The sequence below is a fragment of the Hesperophylax consimilis genome, chromosome 11 (genome assembly GCF_061612785.1).
Source record: "Hesperophylax consimilis isolate HC1 chromosome 11, BYU_Hcon_1.0, whole genome shotgun sequence".
Classification (NCBI taxonomy): domain Eukaryota; kingdom Metazoa; phylum Arthropoda; class Insecta; order Trichoptera; family Limnephilidae; genus Hesperophylax; species Hesperophylax consimilis.
The window spans coordinates 13,293,848-13,318,266 of record NC_142846.1 but is presented as its reverse complement, the minus strand read 5'-3'; the positions used below and the strand labels follow the sequence as shown (position 1 = coordinate 13,318,266).

At 33.3% G+C, this 24,419-nt stretch overlaps 1 protein-coding gene across 1 annotated transcript; it reads left to right on the top strand.

Moving 5' to 3' along the window:
- The first annotated feature begins 4,902 nt into the window (after positions 1-4,902).
- Positions 4,903-13,307, top strand: Df31 (Decondensation factor 31). The gene is made up of 3 exons (XM_089637311.1): positions 4,903-5,049; positions 6,369-6,592; positions 11,861-13,307. Exons 1-3 carry the CDS (start codon positions 5,030-5,032, stop codon positions 12,007-12,009), a joined length of 393 nt encoding a protein of 130 aa, XP_089493437.1. The 5' UTR covers positions 4,903-5,029; the 3' UTR covers positions 12,010-13,307.
- The last annotated feature ends 11,112 nt before the right edge of the window (positions 13,308-24,419 follow it).

Sequence of the window (24,419 nt, the reverse complement as noted above, 5' to 3'; positions counted from 1 at the left end):
GGGTCTTCAAAATCTCTCATCGCTCAATAATAGTCCATGCTATAGAGATAGAAGTTCGTAATTACTCACGTAAACGTCATATTTGACAATTTATTGATAATAGCTCCTCGGCATCTAAAAAGGAAACCGTTTTGCGGCTTACCAAGGCTTGAGCGGTTAATTAACTAGAAAAAGACAACGGGTTGCACTGGCTTCCCGAACTTTCTTTAATCTGCCAATTTAGCTCTCCATTCGTCATTTTTAAAAATCATTTTCATTTATTATTTCTCCTGCCCTTTGCCCTTTGCTCATGACTGCCATTTTTCTATTGTTCAAAACTCGTATCTTTGGATAGAATTTTTTACCGCTGTCTCTAGTCTGTTCTTATATAATAAAGTCTACATTTACAGAACCGGTACATTGCAAGAATGGCCTGGGTTCGCACGGAAGTGATAGACCATGAATAAAGTACCTGATGTATTATAGTATATTTATTTACATGGTGCTTTATGCCTAAGTATAATCTAACTGCCTGCCTATATAAATATTATTATACTATTATAGGTAGGTAGTTCCCTCTGCCACAGTACCTTTCAGAGTATAAGGATAATTTTTCATCATAACATATATGTAAGAATGGTCAGAAGGTACTTACCTACTCGAAACAAGGTAAACTAGAAACTTTTTACTGTGTACCTACAGGGTGACTGGTACTTGGTCCGATATATTGATTAAGTTTAGTATAAAAATATTAGCAGGTCACATAAAAGTTTCTAATAAATTTTTCCAGCTATGCCACTGGTTCCTACCAAAGAGCAACTTGGGGTACTTCTGAAATAGCGACCGCTATTCCAATTTTTCCTCGTTTTCGAAAATTCCGAGTTAAAATGTTCACCTTACTGTGCGGAAGCATTGTTTCGCATTATATTTTCTCTTTACTTCGTAATGTCAAAAAAACGATAGAAATCTGATATTTATTTTTTTCATAACTTTAAGTCTCCTCAATAAAATACTGTATAACATTTTATTCATATGTCGCATTGAGTACCAGTCACCCTACACATACTTGTAAATTATTAACCTACATTCATTTTATCCATCCATTTTATACACACCACGTTCATTCATTATGCACTCAAAATGTCATGAACACACTACTGGTTATTCGAAGTATCTAATTACTAACTTAAATGGATTGATTTTTATTTACCATCTACCACCAGGCAGTCCTAGCACTGCCACATGCGTACCATTATACTACTGATAGCTCCGTTGTAACTTCTCCCTCTTTCTCATAAACGACACGTTGTCGTGTATCAAAAGGAAAGGTTACAGCGGAGCTCTCAGCGAACATACAGCTCTAAACCATAAATCAACTTCTTCTCGAAACTAAGCAATGCTCTGGCCATAAACATTTTCTTGGCATCACTGATGTCATCAATGATGCAATGGAAATGGGTAGATTAGTGATCAGTAAGTAGATCGTCAAAATATGTATATTTCCATTCCGTGGGGGGTGGGGTAGTATTATCGGTAGATTTTGCCGAGATTTCGGTAGGTATGGCATCGCTATATGTCATAGCTTATTCAAAACATTTTCGAGTGCCAAAAATATGGTCACCTGGTTTGCCTTTAGTTCGTCCAAATGATACACAAATTTTATGATGGGGCAAGTCTATAAATTTTAATGTCTATGGCTCTGGCAAACATTCACGTACATACAAATAATAAACACATAAATTCTTTAAAAATATGTCAATTATTCCTTTCTGAAAGTCGGTAGTTCATCGAACAAATGTAGTAAGTACATCGACATGTATGTAATTAACTTACTTACAAAGTAACTATATCTAAATATCACCAAAAGGGCTATAAAACCCTCAATGACACAATAACAAAAATTAAAGTCAACACGAAATGGTGACTATTTAAATATTAAATTACATAATAAGTAGGTATGTAAAAACATTTTTTATACAATATGAGAATGAGAATAATAATTAGTACGTAGTTATTGCTTTCCATATGCAAAAAAAAACTTTTTGATCCAATTTCCCCAATTAAAATAAATGGGTAGGTAGGTAGGTTATGCTGACATTTTAACATTTTGGCATAATTTGGGTCGGTACCTACCGGGTTAATTTTATTTATGTAGGCACTTACTTGAACAAACCTTACAATTTCCGTAAGACACGTTTTTTTGGGACACACTTCCTTGTAGTGAAACCAGGTGTACGGTGTGCCATGAATGGGTTTTTTGTAGTTATTATTACTCGGCAGTTTATTTCGGGAATGACTGTGGGGTGTGCTATAATGGAGGATAATTTTTGAGTTTTATTATCGGGCATAATTGAAAGGCGTTACTCAACACAATTAAATAACTTCATTGGACCTGTACAAACAATGTAATATAATACGTTTAAGCATTTTCCGAATAAAAAAATCGTCAATTTATGGGTAGGTACGTACAGGGTCCATAGTACACGGTTTCGTTGCTTTTTAACAATAAATAATGAGATAGTATGTTGTGCTTCATAAAATTCGTAATTCGACATTTTAGTCCAGTAACCATGTACATCAGACTTTCAAATTTCAAAAAAATTCCCAGTTCGAAAAAATAGATTGTAATAATAATAAGTGTTGTTATCATCTTTTTTTGTAACATATATGTATAATGATATCCTCACTGGGATCTTCCGTGCTTTTTGAGAATGTAGAGGTCGGAAAAAAATCAGGACTAGCGGATCTGACGCAAGGTTACTGGACTATTTTTTAGGAGATCCGTTATGTTTTAGGCGTCGAGAAGTTATTTCTTAAAAAAATTAACTTAAGAAAACTTATTATTTTATTGATATTTTTATCATCACATTTCCTTTTATTTCCTGTTCTGATTTCAGTTTGAGTAATAGAATAACAGCACAATTGAATAACAGCAAAATTGGATAACAGCCATAGACATATGATTAATTCCTATGTCTGTGATAACAGCGCAATTGACTAATAGCACAATTGAATAACAGCAATTTGAATTGAATAACATCACTTTCTCTAATTGTTATTATTGACAGTCACTCCATAAATTTAAACCTAGAAAATATTTCAAAAAACACTATTTGTACCTTTAAGTAGCTGCAGATTATCAAAACTGTTCATATTATTTTCTTACGTAGTTTTCTTTTAATTTGGTTGTTAATTTAATTTAATATCGTTATTTTATTGGTCAAATGATATAAAAAATTTCTAACACTGTAAAATATTAATGCATAAATACTTTTCATAACGCAAAATAATAAATGTGGAAAAAATAAACGAGATGGTAAAAGATGATCAAAGATTCTGAGTGTAGCACGGGGAAATGATTTTTCCATGGTGACATTTATTATGTTTAAATTTAGATTCACGATTTAATTCGACAAAAATATTTTTGTGTTTTTTTTTCTTTCTTTCTCGAGCTTCCTAAAACAAACAAAATTATTATTAATCCATACAATACAAACATACAAACTACAAACACAAGCAAAGGTGTCTACATGATTTACATACCTGAAGTTACATCATCATCTTTTCGACTGGCACCCGCTGAATACCGAATTCCAAGTAGAAAGCTGCCTTTTCAAAAGTTTTCCCGCCTATTTAAAAATTTGATGTGCCTAAAAAGTGGGTACACACGGCGTATTTGAGTTTATTTTGGAACGCTGTTTTTCGGCTATACGCAGCCACTACGAACCTACCTACGCACATATCGATCTTCTGTCAAAGACGGCGATGCGCAGTAGTGTAGGTATACAATGCCTACACACAACTACAAAGTTATTAGATAGGCACCTACCCAGATTCGTGTATGTATAGCAATATGTTTTTTATGTGTGAGTGGTAAGGTTGTGTTAGTATTGGTAGACAGTAGGTACAAGGAATACGTACCTAGGAACTTGTGAATGTATGGGTGGCTAGGTGTTGGATTTATTGTCCGAATTTTGGTAGGTGTGTAGATACCTACACCTATTTACCTAAAGCATTTTGATGTAGGTAGGTAAGTACCTACTATAAAAAAAATATTTTTGTGGTTTAGGTTCGTTATCAATTATATTTATTTGTATAATAACTCTAATAAGTTCATATGCCCTTAGATCTAGCTTATAAATTAATATTATTATAATTGGTAAACGTTGTCGTAAATAATAATTGATATGTATTATTAATAAAACGATGATTTGTTTTAAATTGTTTATGGCAACATGGCAACTTATCATTTCTTGATTTACAGCATGACCTTTCGTTAATTATTATAATGTATAGGTAGGTACCTAGGTGTCCATAATATGTCCAAATAAGTTGAGTTTAGGAAAAAGACCCCTCCTAAAATTTTTCCTCAAATTTGCGACATGGAGCACGTACATACCTGCCTAATTGTTATTTGCTCAGAATAAAGTGAAATATAATTACACAGGTATTTATATTTTTAACTGGTACTAGAATTCCCACAATTCGCAAATGTGAAAAAACCCTCTCATGCACTATTCGTTATTATTTGGGTGTTAAAAATACGGGTCAACAATTTCTACAGGTGGGCCTGAAAGTGTTAGTAGGAAATACGTTTGTGAAATAAAATAAAATATATATGTATCTACTGAGATACAGGCTCTATTAGTGAGTCCCAGAGATAATATTACATTTTTGGAATAAAAAATCAAAAGGATTTACAAAATAAAATGTTAAGGTGTCATCGAAGCATTTTCTAGAATACGAGCGACATCTGCTTCACGCAGCGCGGGAAGCCGGTATTAGTTTCCTGCGAAGCTTTTATGTTGAAGCGTTTGTGTATCTCTTTTTTTCGTACTACAGTTTACTGGAACCGTTCTCTATACCGCTCTAATTTGGTTCGAAGCTTCGAGCGGGTCGCCGTATTCCACAACAGAAGAGCTATATCCATGATTTCCTCTTTCATTCGTTCGTCAGTTGCCGCCAGTTGCGTTGCGTTTCGTCCGTGCGAACTCCTAACATTTACAATATTTTTCTCCGTTTGTGCTAAACTAAAATCAAACTAATAAAAATGGCTGATGTTGAGACAAAGTAAGTAAAATCGATTTAATTATTTCAAAACTTTCGATGCAACTTCGTAAAAAGCGAATTTTTGGCGGCTTACCGACAAGTCAAAATGGCTTCCTTTTTTAACCAATGTATTACTTCACAACCGTATCCTCGCGCGCAGTTCGTCAATATCTGGTTAACTTGTACAACAATAAGTGAAGTGATTTTTTAAATGTATAAAACAATAATATTTTGTTGTGTACGTTGTTGAGGAAACTGCGAATTGAAACCACGCGGGAAAACCGTCTCCTGTCATTCGTATCCGGCTTGTTCAAAATAAAGTCCCCGTTCACAAAGTGATTGTAATAAGTTAATTTCGGTGTTGTAAAATAATAGCAATGATTCATCTTATTTAAAATTGTTTTACGCATTTATTATGGATCTTGTGAGATCTACCGCTCACCGGTAGTTGGTTAAAATGGCGGCCGGCGTGGTTGGAGCCACCGTCGCGCGCGGATTTTTTCCCTTTCAAAAGAAACCGCCATTCGTGTTATCACCTTTTTATAACCGGCTTTCTTACCTTATTTATGCGGAGTTAGATAGGATATTTTATTATGGAGTAGGATATTCTACATTACATGCGATAACTCTTAAAGCCAATTCGTGTGAGCGTAGTATTAAAAGTACATAACAGTTCATATTCTTATCGAAGTATTACCATGTTATCAAAATAATCAATCGTTGTTTCAAAATAAAACTATCAACATTCAGAAAGTTTTCTATGTTATATTGACATTTTAATGATTAGTCACAAACTAACAATATTTGTAGAAATCTATCATTTGTAAAATATATATTTTCAATGTATTTTCCCTTATTTTACATTGTAAAACTGCTTTTTTCTATACTTCAAATTCCAAAAATTTGCCAAAGTTACAGTATTCTAAAAGTGACGATAAAATGAAAATGTTTATCTTTTTAAAAATTCAAAATAAAATTCGTATTATCAAATACCCTATAATATTAATAATACGTCCAAACTTCAGTGAAATAGTGGCAATATTAACAACTCTAGCCGCTAAGGGGAGCTAGTTTAGCGAGTTGCCATCAGTACGTATGGGAAACTTCAGAAGTTGGAGGTATTATTATAGGGTATTTGATATTATGAGCATTCACCCCTTTGAATAGGAATTTTTCACCTAAAACTACAATTTTATGCGATAATAAGGCTCATAACATGTCTCGAGTCAGATAGCACCTCATGACTTGCAATAATAGAAAATTTGAATTTGTTCTGACTTGCAAAGTCACATTTGAAGTACGTAGTCCATTTTCAAAACATTTATTTTAAAACTTTCTAGTGAAGTCGTCGCTGTCGCCGTGGCTGAGAAAGAGGTGGTGACCTCATCTGTGAAGGAGTCGCCCGTCAAGGAGACCAACGGATCAGCCAAGGTGGCTGCCGTGGAGGAGAAGGCCGCCGAGAATGCCAACGGTGAGGGTGACAGTATTGCCGTTGAAGAACCCGCAGCCAAGGAGAATGGTGATGCTGCCAAGGAAGAAGAAGTTAAAGAAAACGGAGCATCAGGTAAAACAACATACATATCGCAGGCTAATTACTAATTGTAATAATAACCCCATGATGTGAGAATTTTTTTTGCTCATGGTTGTATTATATTATTCAAAAGTTTCGTCGCTCCATAATATTTACGGCGCCATCTATCGGAGATTGATTATCATCAGGGCAATCTTCACCCTGCAAGTTATCCAGAAAACTCATAACTATATACATATTCCTTATTTTTCTTCCATCCGGGCAACGCAAAAAATATTTTTTCCAAGTTTGTTCACTATGTATAGTAATAATAATTAGTCAAGGTTGACTTTGTTTCACATTCCCAAGGTTTTATGAAGTTGAACAGCTGTCACAAATAGTAATTAAGTATCGGAACTTAAGTAGGTACCACTAGAAATTAAGGTTAACATGTGTCTGCCTCAATTATTACAGAAAGTAAACGCTTACATAATAATATTAAATTAACTTACATGTGATATATTTTCTTTCATAAAAAAAAAACTTGGTTTAAAATGCCAATTTAACATTCCGTAATATTTTATTAGATCTTTATGCCTCGAAGTTCTTTTGTAATCGAAAAAAAAAGATATAAACATACTTAATTTGATAATAGACTATTTTATTTCACCTACCACTATCCATTATAAGCAAATAAAGTTGCTAGTGCAATGTTAAGGGGGTATTTCACTATGTCGGGCTAAATATCCGACTAGCTAGCCGTTGGCTGGCTTTAAAGATTAGAATAACTTCGTTATTCAACGGCGACCGTTTCACCATTGTTGCCGAGCTTCCGGATAGATAACACTCGAAATAGTCTGGCAACATCGCAAAATGTTTACAGTTACCCTATCTACTGCCACGCCTGTCATGTTTTGCCGCAATGTCTATGGAATGCTAGCGTCAACGCCAATTGATCTTTGGTCAACGCCGTCATCCAGTTTCCCGCCATAGTCCGCACACCGCAAAGTGTGCATTTTTTGGTTATGTTATGTTGATTATCAGGTCATTTTAGATAGATTCGTGTCGAATTAATACATTGTTTCTTATTTTGAACACAATCAAATAATTCAGGATGGATCATACAAGCATTCAAATTCATTCGAGCTCTTAAAACTCGCGGCCTTCGCATCGCCGCCCTTTCACCTGCTTCTGTAAATCAAAAACCTTGGTATCCATAATAATTCGCAACAAAATTCGACTCACTTCTCCGCTGTCAAACTCGGAATGTTTTGACGCCATCTTTGATTCGAGGAATAGCGCCTAACGTGAGGTTCGAGCACTGATTAGTCAAATCGAACTTTAACCCGAGCGTTAGCGTTATTCAGAAATAGTGAAAACAAAAAAATGACTAATCCGCAGATTAGTGCTTAGTCAGAACATAATCAGAGATAGTGAAATGCCCCCCTAAGAGGACTTAACTAGCGGATGATTGAACCCGCAACGCCGCAGTGGGAAACCCAACATTTTAGACCACTGCCACTAACTCACAATTAGAAAACGAGTAACACCCATTTCAGACAAGCCAATTACTCTCAAAATTACACCTGCATTATAAAATATTTTTCCAATCATGCGCAACTATCCTAAATAAAATTTGTATCATTTTTCGAATCTAGCCCAATCTTCATCTTATAATTTTGATATTAGCGTCCTATTTTTACTGCAATGATTTAACACAGTGACTATTTCAAGCCGCGTCAGTAAATTTCCACGCTCATTTTCCCAGTTTATTACCACTAACGAAGTAACTTGGCACCACTCCAGCCACTGAATGGAACATCAACACTATAACCCACTGTGAAATACGCAAAACCTGATATAAAACATCATTCCCGTGGAGAATTGCATTTTTACAGAATTTCAATGGTATAAAAATAACACAAAGAATATCGTTTCTAAATTGAGCAATTTTTCTTCTATTTTTCTATTAATGTAGAGACATTTTTCTGCATGTTTTTATATGCTTAATTTATTATACATACCTATATAATTTATTATACATACCTCTATAATTTATTATACATATAATTTATTATACATATAATTTATTATACATATATAATTTATTATACATATAATTTATTATACATATATAATTTATTATACATATATAATTTATTATACATATTTAACAAAAACATTAACATCTTGACATTTCCCAGCTACCTCAGTGAATAAAAATTATTAATTGAGATGCATAAATTTAGAAAAGTGTGTTTGTTACCTAAGGGGAAGCTGACCCATATTTTGAAATATTTTTGGGATTCTTACATATTTGATTGAATTAGTACAACTCCACGAATTGTATTTTACTTACAGCGGCAATATATATTACACCCTTTCCACAAGTACAGCTTGTAAGAAAAACTGAATGTAAATCTGGCACTTGTAATACACAGAATCATTTCAGAACACTACACAAGTAAAAAATGGTACAGATTAACCCCTCAAGTTGATTTGTTTGGTTTTTGCGAAAAAATAGCTATTACCCGTAGAGTCAATTTGTTCACTTTTGGGAACAGCTCATATGGTCTCACTGCCATGGTGAGAAATATGTACTAAACCGTGTTAGAAAAAGAAAACACCACGCTTTATATATATTAAAATCCAGAAGTTAACCACAGAAGAATTAAAATGTATGATGCTTCTACGGAACCTAAAGTTCTGACAACAATTTGAGAAAAAAATTATTAATTATATGAAACGATAAAATGTCAGGTAGCAGCAGTGTTTATAATTCATTGGCATAGTAAAATATGTGTTTTTTTTTTTCATTTTCAGTAATTTTAGTTCCTTGTATTGACAAAAAAACATAAGCCCAGCCATTTTTTAAAACTTCTTATTTGATTCAAAAAAATTATACATTCATTTCTATTAACAAAATTTGAAAGAATATTTTTATTACCTTACGAAAACTGTTTTTAGTTTTCGGATAAGTTCAGTAATATTCATTTATTTGGATTTTATTGTGAAGCGCAATACACATAAATTCTCCGACTTTCTGAGAGCTTCTTTAAGAAATATAACAGTCAATATGCCTGAGGCCATGTACCTAAAAGCACAAATGTGTAGTGGCGGGTACAAAATTTGCTTTCTGGTGACAATATTCTATCTGAAAGTGTCTTGTGAAGAAGAAAAAATAAAATCTCATTTATAGTCACAACTAGCTGATATGTACCCGGCGTAGCTGGGGGTTATTCTTAGGATATAAACAAATACCATCGTGGACTTTTCTGTAGGCCCTTTTACGATATACAATTCTGTAGTATATTATTTTGATGTTCCTCGTGAGGTTTTAGCCAGCGTTAGTAATGTAGTGCCCGAAAATATATTTTTACGACTTGATTATACACCATCGATATTTCTCTACTTTCTATAAATATAACATGCATGTATGATATATGTAAACCTTCCGGAAGAAATTCTCTAAATGACAGTCAAAATCCTATCTAAATCTGTTGTGTAGTTTAGAAGAACTAAGCGCACAAACGGACAGGAAAAGCGACTTTATTTTATACTAGTTAGAGATATTCTGTTCTCATTTTGTTTCAATGTTTCTGTGCAAAAGAACATGTGAGAAAATTCTTTCAAACAATTATTTTTGCTTGTATCATTCTGCAAACAAATTCATTTGAAATCTCTTTGATCTCTCAAACAGCTTACAAGTCTAATTATAATTCTTGGAATTCTTTTCTTGTATGTTCCTGTTCCGTGTAAAATTTTAACTTTATTTCTGCATAATATTATCTTTCAGAACATAATGTTGATTCAACCAATATGAAGTATAATAAACTATTGTAATTCCATCTAGAATTTTGCATGACTCGATTTAACCCTCAGGATCCGACCAACTCCAATAGCAGTTCAGCGAAATCATGACTTCCTTCAGGTGCACTGCAATGTTCAGCGTGTAGAACTAGGTTTTAGAAGTTTTGAACGCATTTTAATACTGTCCATGAAAATTCCTAAGTAAAATATTGATATTGTAGATGTTTGTCAATTATTTCATATATAATTTTCAATATTATATTTATCTTTGAGATATTTAAAAAATATTACCCGGCTTCTAAGGGTTAATGGTTTACACATAGTATTTTACAAATAATTATCTGTTTTTGCCAATTTAACACTGAACATTTATCAACCTGGATTGGATTTTCCCGCCAAAAATATTCTATGCTTAGCACATAAACGAAACACTTTCTAACAAGAATTAATATAAATATATATATGTAGTACTTATCCAAATTTCGTAATAATAACTTGCATTATATTTATATTTTATTATACATTTTACATATTATACATATTATACATTATATGAATTATTCCTCTGGCAATAAATAAACACGATGCAAGTACTTCAAAATTATTGCAGCATGCAGTTTATGAGCATGCCCTTGACTCCATAACAAGTAATCATTATAACTGTATACTCTGTTCAATAAACAGTCATGCACACATGTACACGCAAATACATACACATGCATACATACACATGCATACATACACATGCATACATACACATGCATACATACACATGCATACATACACATGCATACATACACATGCATACATACACATGCATACATACACATGCATACATACACATGCATACATACACATGCATACATACACATGCATACATACACATGCATACATACACATGCATACATACACATGCATACATACACATGCATACATACACATGCATACATACACATGCATACATACACATGCATACATACACATGCATACATACACATGCATACATACACATGCATACATACATACACACGCACATACACACGCACATACACACGCACATACCTACCTACCTACCTACCTACCTACCTACATACCTACCTACCTACCTACCTACCTACCTACCTACCTACCTACCTACCTACCTACCTACCTACCTACCTACCTACCTACCTACCTACCTACCTACCTACCTACCTACCTACCTACCTACCTACCTACCTACCTACCTACCTACCTACCTACCTACCTACCTACCTACCTACCTACCTACCTACCTACCTACCTACCTACCTACCTACCTACCTACCTACCTACCTACATACATACATACAATATACCGTTATTCCTACCCATAAATAATAATATTTCACTTTGCCGCCATAATACATTTGAACTGTAGTCGGTTCTGATATTATAATTTGGTAGTTATTTACTATTGAATAGAGAATTTGAAGATACGATGTGTGTGCACTAATCCTGGTCAGCATAATTAATTAGCGTTTATTCTTCCAGATGAGGTGTGCACGAAGAGGAAATCGTGCAGCGGAGATGCGGAAACCCCCGAGGTGGTGACCCCGGAGAAGAAGGCCAAGCTGGCAGAAGAAGAAGTGGACAGCGCAGTGGCCGAGGAGTCCAACGACGCAGAAGCCGTAGAAGCCTAAAATCCGTTAACTTCTAAGTCTAATAGATTTAGTACCTATTTAAAATTCAATTAATTGAAATGTTAAGTATTGAACAATCTGTCTGTTTGTTTGTTTGTTGTAAATGAACGTGGTGATACGGCGGCGTTGGCAGTTGTACCGGCGAAGCAGAGTGGTCCCTACAAACCCACTCGGCCAATACTTTCCTAGATACTTAATGATAACATTCCCGAAATGGTCGGATGGTCTGCTCGACGCCCCATAGTGAAATGTGTAAAATGGGTATGAAGTGATTTAAATTAATAAGTACATTCGCCGTTGTACGACTTTGCGATGGCAAAGTTCACAACTGCGGCGCGTCTGCAGAAAAAGTTCAAATATAACGATGTTAGTTTTTAAGATATGTCGTTTGGCTCTTTATTAATAATAATAATAATATATAAATATTACACTTTTTTTTAGGTCCCCCCTTCATTAATTTAATGCATTTCATTTCCCTGTGTTTTCAGTCATATTTAAATGATTTAGCTTAGTACTGTTGGTGCTTGAATAAACGGTTCAGTTATTTCAAAATGGTCAACATTTGGAGTTTTAAGTGTATTTTGTGATATGCATTCTTTTAATTTACCTCCAATCTGTTGGTTCTAAGAGACCGGATCAACACTTCTCATTAGAAATATGATAAACATCGAAAGAAATCTCAATTGTTGCCAATAAATTATCCAAGGTATATAATATTTATAAACTTTAATTACATTTTAACAAATTTGACATTCTTTTAATTTTGCACTTTGATTTAACACTTTAATTTGTGTACTTGCTTTTATTTAGTTTCTTTCACATTAAATAACCCTTTTCATAATTTGCCAATGTTTCAATTGACACTAGTTGGTATGACACCTTTTTTTACCATATTTAAAAAAATATAGCATGGACATTTTATATACCAAACTGTGTTCGTATTCATATCAGACTGTAATTCTAATGACAATTTCCAATTTTATTAATAATTATTGACATTTTTATGTGGATCCGATTCTCTCGATATGTGTTTCGACTCCGTAAGTAAAATAAAGTACTATAATATTATTATAATGGAGAGTAGAATGTTATTACAAATTTGTGTACAGTTTACAAAAGATTTTATAACAAATAGCGCATTAGTCACTACTCGACAGTTGTATCTTTCTTGCTCAGAATGAAATGCGAGTTGAGGAAGCAACTGAACTTGTGTTCACTGATGCATTGTTTGATTCTAAATCTACACTAAGAAGTATCTGTAAATGCAGAATGCAGCAATAAAATAGTTTCAACTTAAAGTTATCTAGTTTTATTTGTTAAATTATTTTGTCTGTTTTATTATCGAAATTTCATCCAACAGTTTTCCAGGAACAAATTTGAAGAAGTTTTAAGAAATTGATCATTGTTTCCTTCATCGAATCGATGAAAAATCATTCATGATTTATACTTACATTGATAGATGTACACATTTTCTTTTCCGAAGAGTAATAATTGCTTGGTACACGTAAAAAATATATCCTCTTCGTTGCTCATTTCAACTTCAAGCATTTAACGTGCTCATGTAGAGCTGCAGAGAGAAGACTGGGATACGGGCTAACTCTAACCGGTCTAACCCATTACCAGGACACATGGAAAAAGATATGTTTGTCTATCACACATGTAAACATACAACATGCTCCTGTAAGACTGGTGTAGAAGGAAGCAGAGAGAAGACACCATATAGTAACCTAGGCATAACGCTAACCGATCTAACCCATTTCCAGGATTCTTGGTTGAAGATATTTTTGTCTTATCACACGCACATAAAATTACAACATGCTCTTGTAGAACTGTGAAGGACTCGTAAAATTTATTTCACTAATGTGAAGTACAGTCGTACATCACAACAATATTATTGCGTTGACGTGTTGTGTTTAAAGTAAACTTTTCATTCATTTGCAGGTAGGTAAGTACCTTAATAATTTGATGATTTGGACGCTTTAAATATTAGGTAATCTGTGATTGTTCGGGCCCCGGGATTGCTGATATTTATATCTCCGTAACCCCCACTTTTGGCAGCCCTGTCTATCGGCATAGAAAAATCTCATTTAAAAATGCTCAGGTGGCCCTGAGTTCGTGTCCAGCGTGCTTGTAGGGTAGAGACAACTGCAAGGGGGAAACTAAAATTAATTTACTTGTAGATAGTTTGTTATCAGGAAGGACCAATATTCTCATGCATGAAGAAATTTTTATTTATTTAGAAACGAGCTGACGTTTACCCGGAGTTACTCGGGGTTATGAATGGTTTGGACTAAAGTTTTAAGGTTGTGAATTCTAGTGTACCTTAATGTAGGGTCTATTTTTAATTTGGAAATAAATTATAAAGAATTGAAAAAGTTTACTTTATGTAAGTTTTTGTTTGACTTGGATCGTGCCATGTCTTCCTCGGGCGTCCCCGACTTCCACCATTTACTACATGGACCTAAAAAGCCCTTTTAATGGGCATGGGCAGGGCCTTTTAGGTCCCTGATTCACTTCTGTGTACCACATTGTTACCAAATGCTTCTTCAGACAGTTTGGGTGATCTATTGCACAAGGGAGGAATGTGACACGGTTTCAGGTCCTACGTCCAAACAGGAACTAATCTGGTTCACAGATGGGTCTAAGATGGAGGAGGGAACAGGGGCCGGAGTCTGTCTCCAGGAATCCAAGAGGGAACTCAATATGCCTCTAGGAACACACTGTACTGTGTTTCAAGCTGAGATGGAAGCCATCTTGGCCTGCGCACAGGAGAATATACTTATCGGGTACAGGAATAAGAATATAAGCATATGTTCTGATAGCCAGGCAGCCCTAATGTCACTGGGAAGTAACCGATGCGAATCCAGACTGGTGACGGAATGCAGGACTGTTCTTACAGAACTCGCTACTATCAATAAAATAACCCTAATCTGGGTACCAGGACATAAAGTTATTGAGGGCAACGAGCGGGCTGACGAACTACCAAGGAAAGGGGCGAAATCAATTATCTCGACTCCGTATCTCATTACATTGCAGAGATATTGCAGTATTCCTCGGGGCACCTCCACTCCTCGCACTAATAACAACAAACTTCGAAATTTTATGACTACTTTTTCGTTTTGCGAGTACAAACATATGCAGGCTGATTTTTATATATTAAGATTAGAAAACAGTTAGAATTTAACTCAACCATTTGGAATGCATTTTATAATATAAGACGTTGTCCTGCCACAGGCCGCCTTCTATGTAGGTAAGTTGAAATTTGTTTTGTATGAATTTTTTGGAAGATAAAAAAAATCGTTAGAATTTTTTTTTTAGTTTTCGACATATATTGGGTCAAAAACTCAAAAATTTCAAGCTGGAACCAACCATACACTCACAAAATTGCATTGACTTGGCTGGGCGGTTTCGGAGATTAGCGTGTACGAACACAGTGACACGTGATTTTTATATATTAAGATATAAGATAACACTCTAAACTGAATTCGTAATGTTTTAATAATTTCGTATCCAGTGTGACTTTGAAGGGCTGTTATGATTAATTAACTAGGTACCTACTTTTTGACTTTGACGTATTCCACAATATTATCACTAAACTCGTGATATATGCTCATGATTATTTACAGAGATATTGAGTGGGGGGATTTCATCAACAGTGTGTTCAACTTTATGATCGTGCTAGTTTTTCCGAATTAAAAAACATGTAAGCTGTGGGATTCTCGATTGTCCATTCGGTTCCAGTCTAAGGAATACGGACAAAGAAGTATGAGGCTATAAATAGAATGTTTTCACTAAGCACCTAAATTAGTAACAATATTTTATTGTGTGGAGAAGGAATGTTTTTTTACACAGGTCTGCAACGTTTTTTTTCTTCTTTGAAATAAGAGGTAATTCCCATGTATTTTTGGTTGCTGAATTCGGGAAAATTATCAAAAAAATTCCATCACGTAAGGTTTTTCCGCAAAACACAAAATACTGTGGGATTGCCTATCTTAAGTCGCAAAACGGGGTTTATTGCCGAAATATATATTTTTTATTATTTACAACTTATTATAAGATAATATTAAGTTTTATAGACTGAAACAAAACATTTAGTAACTCATGACGATAAAATTAGTCAGCTTTGAATCATATATATTGGAAGAGAGCCTCGAAACCACAGCGATGACTGCTACTTTTGTTCGTGCAATGTGCAAGGGTATAGTACCAAAAATAAAAAAAACAAATTTGCTACCCAAACATGGATTCAGCACTCCGCCCAGTCCCTCACGGACCTGGCATTCCTACACCACAAGAACCCCAAAGCCTGGACGATTTGCCATCATCAGAAAGTGAATCAGAAGAAAGTTCTAGTGACGAGTTTCAAGTAGGCGACTCCAGTGGACCTCAACAATTTTCTCAAGCTGAATTAAATGACCTGATCCGAGATTTAAAATCTTGGTGCAGTTAGTGAAGAGCAAGGTGAGAGGTTTCACCAAGATATCAAGGAAATGGAGAGAAGGTATCAAGGTCGATGGGATACAAATATGATGGGCGACTACTGCTGGATGCTGCATAGGGAAAATATAACGTCCCACAAACGAAAAAGCACAAAACGAAGCTTCCAAACAAAAAAAAGCATATTTTATAAAGATTTATAATTGCATATGATGTAAATAAAATATATTATGACTTAAAATTAATTAAATTTGTATAATTTTATGATTTTTTTCTTTTGAACATTCCCTACAGAAGTAGTGTAAGGCGGGTTTTGCCTATATTTTAATTTCCACTTTGCGGAAAATCCTTACTTGTTGGGTCAAAATGGATGGCATTCTCGAATTCAGCATTCCGAAATACATATAATTCAACCATTACCATTTAAAAAAAATTCAAAAATGTCAATTTGCAGACCTGTGTTATCCATTATTGAAATCTGACGTAAAGTTTAAAAAAAGGATCACCTTATATTTTTTCGTAAAACCTAAAATTACTGATAACGAAAAAAAATATTATTTTACTAGACTAATGAATTATAAACAATACTGCCACCTCACTTTATTGATGTTTCATATAAAAATGACATAGCAATCAGTAAGAAAGATAACGATTTCTAGCAAGTAGCCTCGATAAAACGAGACAATTTCAAAGTACCTGTATAGAGATGTACAATTACATATCTCTTCGAAACGGGTTCCACTATGAGCACGCGAAGAGCAGTGCGCGGGGACTTAAACCCAACTAAAACTATTTTTGTTCATTTATTTATTTATTTACTAACGCCGATTATAGCGGCTTTTACAAAAGAATAACAAATTGTTTCACATATGAATACAGAATATACATAGATAAAAAAAATATAAATATAAAATACATAAAAGAGAACAATAGAAATAGTAGTATCAACATAAAAAAGTACAATGAGTAGGTTATTATAAATAAAATACAACATATTATAAATCCTGGATATTATGTAATGAGTGTTAAGAAATTAATACTTTAAAACTGTAGGTATTTGATTATTAATAGTCAATCTGAAAAGCGCTTACAGTCAGTTTTAATTAAGTAGTGTTTGTATGAGGTTAAACTAGCAATGTTTATAGGTTCATCCAAAACATATTTATTTCCAAGTACATGTAGGCGATTCATTATGGAATTGAGTTCAGCGTTAGATCCTGTATTGTTGCAATGATAGGGTAATTTGAAACGAACTGATCGACTAGGTACATGGAAACATATTAACGAAAGAAGTTCAGTTTATAATTCATTTATGCCTCATCTACCTAAATATAATACATTAGTGACAGCCATGTCCCTGCGAAACGCCAGTGAGAAACAGCCCAAGTCTTGCTTACGCCTGCTTATTGTTACTAGCGAAAAAGAGATAAGGTGTAGGTATAGGTACATTGTTCGAATTTTAAAATTCGAAAGGTACAATTACCTAAAGCCTACAGTGTGTTATTTTTATTATATTCAAATATTTATGCCGCTACTTATAAAAAATATAATTTTATTATCTTATTCGATTGCAAAGATGCTATTTTTTAAATTTGTAGGTTATACTACCCGCGTCTGACCAAACTTTACTTTTTTTTTAAATATTTTATAAATCTGTTCATAAATATGCAAGTACCACCAAAGAGTGACGTATATAATTATATCGTAGGTGAAAATAACCTTTTTCTGATAATCTTTTTCTTCAAATGCAATAGTCTCGAAAATTTAATGATCTTTTACTACCCATAATAATGGACGTGACCCCTCCCTTTTTCTTGGTCGCCTACAAAGTTACGTCCAGTTGTTGTCAGAAGATAGATGTTGTTCAGCAACTTTGATACTATGGTAGGAAATGCATAGTTAATCAGTTGGGTAAGTACCAATTAATAAATTAAAGGCGGCGTGTCGGCTGTCAGTCAGGTGGTTGATCCAAAAATCCATAGTTTCGGAACCGTACCTAGTAGGTACCTAACCTACAGAAGAAGACAAGGCTAGGTAAGAATTTCTCAGATAGGTTAGTATAGGTACTTACTTTATGTCTAATCGACGGACCTATATTATTATTATTTGTTGAACCTATCCAAAGATGTGCAAAATGGGTACCCAAAACCATTTGAAATGCAAAATGGAAATGGGTCAAAACTTTTCCATTTGAAAATGCAAAATGCAAAATGGGTTTTAGAAAAGCATTTCAAATGCAAAATGCAAAATACCAATTTTCAAAATGCATTGAAAATGCAAAATGGTGTCTCAGGTCAAACAATTAAAATAACTATAGAATTTTAATTTTTTGTTGTCATTTAATAAGGGACATCAATGTAGAACAAACATATTACATGATGGTAAATCCAAAAACACCACGACTACAGATTATGAAACCACAAAAAATTTGCGCGGGACTAATGTTGCCAACGTAAAAACATAGAAACTGCTATCTAACATTTAATATTACAGCGTCATGGCCCCATGTTCAGTATTTTTTGTAATGGTATCACTCAATTGCCAGGGCTCCTACCAGGGAGCAACTTGACAAATATGTAAATTATCTCTCATAGCGAGGTTGAGGACCGACTATTTGGGGCGTATGAAAAAAAGATGAGTGGAGATAGTAGGAAGAATGTTGCAAAAAAGCATTTAAAATGGAAAATGCATTGAGAAAAGCATTTAAAATGCAAAATGCAAAATGGTTTTTAGAAAAGCATTTAAAATGCAAAATGGAAAATACCCATTTTGCATTTTGCATTTCCATTTGAAATGGATTTATTTGAAATAAAGCACATCTCTGAACCTATCCAACTTATATAAATCAGTATTGCAATGAAATCTAATTAAATATGAAATCACCAATTCTTTTCAAAATCTTGAGGAAAACCGCGAACATTTTCCGATTTTTCCAAAATGCCCAAAATAACAGATTATCTGCCAAATTCTTCAATTATTGCAAATTAATTTCGGTTCAAATGCTAAGATTACTGATTACTGGACAAACCATGACGAAAATAGGTACATACTGTAATATGGGGCGACTTATGAAGCGGGTGGTGACTTTAATCACCTTGGATATCTGCATAATTCTCACTGTCGCTCATTCTTTTTAACGTTTTTTTTCGGGCAACTTGGATACAATGACACCTCAAAAATAAGTTTCAAATTAGTTGGTTTCTAGGTCTATTTAAATATATTACTGGTTTCAACCGACAATATGTAATTATACTGACAACTGACGGCATCAAAATTCGTTGTGAACCGTTTTTTTTTAGATATTTTCAGAGAGAGAGAGAGAGAGAAAATGACTAAAATACATTTTATAAATTTCTCAACGATTATAATACTTCTGTGACAAAATGTTAAATATATCAGTGTTTATCTATTTACACTACATTCATGGTTGTTTATCAGTTAATTTAAAACACATTTATTAGTAAGGCCCACACTATACAGGGTGTCCGTGATTCTACATAATGATAAATGTTTTTTTCCCATACAAAAATATTTTTCCATACAGAATATTTATTTTCCTGCACAAACTATCCACCTTTTTTTATCTAAAAACTACCTTCAGATGTTGAACTTTCGATAAAAGTTTTGAAACTTTTTTACTTGTACCATCATGTAGAATCACCACCCGCGCCACGTGCTTGAATATTCGAAACCGCGTTGTTTTTTTAGGATTGGCGTATCACTGTAATAAGCTTGTAAAAACGGTAAACAAAGTCACCCCACTCTTCAAGGTAATCCCCAAAACTACATAAAATATTCGATTTAGTGTGCACAAAATATGACAAAGTTTTCCTACAAAAATGTTTTATTAAAAAATATATGTGGTTTAAAAATTGAAAACTGAACAAGTCACCCCATTTTACGTTAAGTGAATCCCTGATGAGGATACCAAATATGACCATTAAATTTTTTTATATGTTCATGCCCTTCCCTCGGGAGTCGGGAGGTATGTTTTGTGCAGGATTTTTCATAGATTTTTCCAAAATATTTTGACAGCAGAATAACAAAAAAACATGGCGACTTTAGTTCCTCTAATGGCCGCCTGCAAAGTTGTCTGTGTCAAACTGTGTGTGGCTTTTTGAATAGTTGAATAACTTTGAAATGTGTGAAAAAATTCATAATGTATGAATGTGGTTGAATTTATTAATATTACTTTTTTTAAATACCAGTAGCCTACCTAGTTAGCGGGCGCCTCAGTATCGTTATGCATACATTAATTTACTACATGGTATCCGGAAATTAATGGAACAAACGAACTTATAGCGAATCTAAATCATATTTGGAGTTGATTTTGTAGTAAGTACATAAGTATATACAATTTTTTAATTTGAGCTTTCGTTTTCGAGTAAATTGAGTCCGAAGTTGGAATTTTTAAGTCCAAATTTGAAAAAAAAAAGAGTCGTTACGAGGTTACTATCAGCTGATTAAAGCCTCTGACATTAATATGTTTCTCTTAGGAGAACTATTAGAAAACCAATTCCGCGCTTTTTTTTTTCGCATTACATGTGATTCTAAATAAATTCGCTAGTTTTTAACTATTTAAAAATAAAACACTGTTCTTGAAGGCTGAAAAAAGACTCATTCAGATTTTAGTAGTAAATTTGACATTATTTAATAATAAAAACTTTAAAATTTAGAACGCGAACAAAGATTACATTTTTAATGTTACTTGCCGATAGTTTTTATCGTGTAAACTGTAATTAATATTTCATAAGAAACTGAAAAAAATTAACTATGCAAAGGTATGATAAAAGTAACTGTCAATTCAGTTTTTTATATTTTTATTTCAAAATTTGCTATCCTTAAGGCGATGCACTACGTAGTAATGCAAAATCATGTGTTTTTGGTTTGAATTTGGTCGCCTAGAAATGTTTCAGATGCTTTAATTAAATACTGCGAGTAGAATACATCCTGGTCTTTGAAATAATCGAATATTATTTAGACAAGTCTTTTTATAAGCCCAGAAAAAAAAAATATATAAGGCCTATGAAAACTGCTTTAAAGTTCAAAATCTCCTACTTAAGAACCCATTTTCGGTTATGGTTTTATTGTATAATGTGGCAAATTAAGTTATTTATAAAATGTTCGAAAAACATTTAAAAATTTGTGTCTGAACATCCACAAAATAAAATAAAAGGCACTTTTTGGCCATGTTTTTTTCTTGCATAAATCAAAACCGGTGGATGGTGTTAAGCGGGAATTTAAGCCTTATCTCCATCTACATAAGGTGTTTTATTGATAAAAATAATACACGACGTAGTGCATCGCCTTAACAATATTTTTTCAAATGCTAAATATTGTTCCATTTAACTATTTTAAAATTTTCAGGAGCGTTTACGGTATTTTTTAAATGGAAACTGAAAGCGCAGTATTCTCTCTTTCTAACACGGCTTGAATCATATTTATTACCGTAATAAAAATGAGATAGCATTACTTTTACGAGGCCATGTCAGGCTGGGATATATGTCTAAAAAAAGACTACGGTTGTTCGTTGTCAGTGAAGAATATCTCCCAAAATTGCTCAAAGGGTGAAAGATGCCGAAAAAAAAAAATATATGCTGAAATGCTATATGATCGCAAAAAAAAAATATCGAAGTTTTTATGGTTTCTCTCTGTGATGTTCATTAAATAGTTTCCCGCTTGTTCCACTAGTTTCCCGCCACCGTGTATAGTGGGTATACATCTTTTTCAAAGCATTGAATACAAACAGAATAATTTAAATCGGGTAAATTATTGCAATATTGTAAATTGATTACTTAGTTCACATACATCAGTGGCGGATTAGCTATCGACATAAAATTAAATACCTTTTAAAATAAGACAAAATTCGCAGTTTGCGAATAGCCTAACAACATTTGAATTCTTCCTAAACTAATCATCAGGCATCACTAACATTAAGACAGGGGTCGAAGATCTTTTTGGTTACTACCCCTAAAATATAATATTTTAAGACGAAAACTAAATAATTGATTAAAAAAAATAACTGTCGTATTACAATAAAAAATATACTTCGCGTTCCACGCTAATACCGTGAAACTTTTGTGATTTTATTCACTATAATTTAAGAAAAAAATCGCAATAAAATTCTAATTATAAAAAACGAAATTGAAATAAAAATTATCTGGTGTGATTGTAGTTTTACTTTTGCGAACGTGTTCGGATCAATGACTATTCTCTATTCAATGGTTCGTATGTAGTGACATCGGCTATTAATAGGGTATTTTCACTGTTTTTTTATAATCGAAAAAATCATAACAAAAATACCATAGTTAAAGTATTTATATCTTACTTTTATTATGAAGAATAAATTTTATATAACAATGTAAAATGTACCATTTTCGAATTGCTGCCAAAACGACGTTTTTATTTGTAAATTTGATGGTGTTGAAATCACGCCAAGCAACGTTGGTGACAGTCGTCTTACCAGATATAGGCGGTCTCTGTGTCATAATGAAGTTGTAGCCAGTTGGAACCGTTTCAGAATGTGCGGTTTTTGAAATCAATAATTATGAATGAAAATAATAAAATTACACATTTTTAGTAGAATGATCATTATCAATGAAGTGATCAATCAGAATAATAAACTTTAAATCTTCCACATAACATTTTAACAGTATTCGTAACTATGAAATTACCCCATTAATTCTTAAAAGGTAAATAAAAGATTGTAAATTCAAAATTTTTTTTTTAACAGATTATTTGATCAGCTGACTGAGCACGGCAAAATAATACTAATAAAGGAGTATTAAATGAAAGCTTTGCAAAAAGCACAAGAATATTTGGTTTAGTATAAAAAAAATCCCACATTTTTGCAAAGTTTTTCACGAATAAAAGTTTCGCGGTAGAGGGTAGAATACGGTAGTCAAAGATTTCCCGTGGAAACAATTTTTATTTACATGTTATCAAATGTCGTTTTACGAAATTTTCGGCAAACCGGACAGCAACCATCAACCGTGTAGGGTAGATATGTATTACTTATAATAGACGTGTATTTCGATAATTTGTACAAATAAAATTTCGTTCAAAATCAAATAGATGACCATACGTACGTAGATTTGCAAAAAGATGTTCGATTGTACCGTAACTCCAGAGAAATAATTTAATAATTTGTTGTTACCCGGTACCTAACTTCTAACGATTTCACCAAACTAATCAGAAAAAATCATACCTGACTTTTGACACTTGACACAATCGAATAATGAATTAGGATTTTGTATTCATATTTTCAATAAAAATGTTTTTAGTGAAAATCGGAGACTTCTTTTTCCAAATTATCAAACATTCTGTAAATTTAGAAATTGAAAAGCAAGTTATCTTAATATATTAATTTATTGTTTATTGGTTTGTGACCTTTGTGAGTGAAGTTTGAAAAAATGTTCGAAATCATGTATTTTATATATATAAATAAAACTATGACGCGCTTAATGCTCTCTTCAACTATAAAAAAGAGTTAATTTTTAATTTCCCTTGTCAGGTGATTTCTGAGAGAATATGTTTATAGGTTATATACTTAAATCTTTTTATGAAAATCCGGTTTTCTGTGAAATATCGCTTTATTAGTAGCCCAAATGAGTATTATTTTTGGGTCAAGTAGGTACTCTTACGAGTATGTGTCAATTCCTTTAAAAATATATATTTTAAACTATGGTTTTGTTAACGTCTTAACTAACAAACTAACCATCACGCCGTTTTCCGCAGGGATAGGCAGAAAGGACGGAGCGCCAAACAACTCGGTTTTGGCACACAATCATTGCCTCATTCACATTCGTACATCGTGTCATACATACACTTCTATTAATCTCACTCTTGACATGGCCTCACTCAAGTATCTGCATCACTCGATCATGCCATGTCTTCATCGGGTGTCCCCGAATTCTTTTACCATTCATATTTGCTTCATATGTTCTCTTCACACTCCTTTCTTCGTTCATTCG

Excerpts from the sequence above, each read along its gene's own strand:
- Df31 (XM_089637311.1), top strand. The coding sequence starts at position 5,030 with ATGGCTGATGTTGAGACAAA. Across the intron at positions 5,050-6,368 it reads ATGGCTGATGTTGAGACAAA|TGAAGTCGTCGCTGTCGCCG; the intron begins GTAAGTAAAATC and ends AAAACTTTCTAG. Across the intron at positions 6,593-11,860 it reads TAAAGAAAACGGAGCATCAG|ATGAGGTGTGCACGAAGAGG; the intron begins GTAAAACAACAT and ends TTATTCTTCCAG.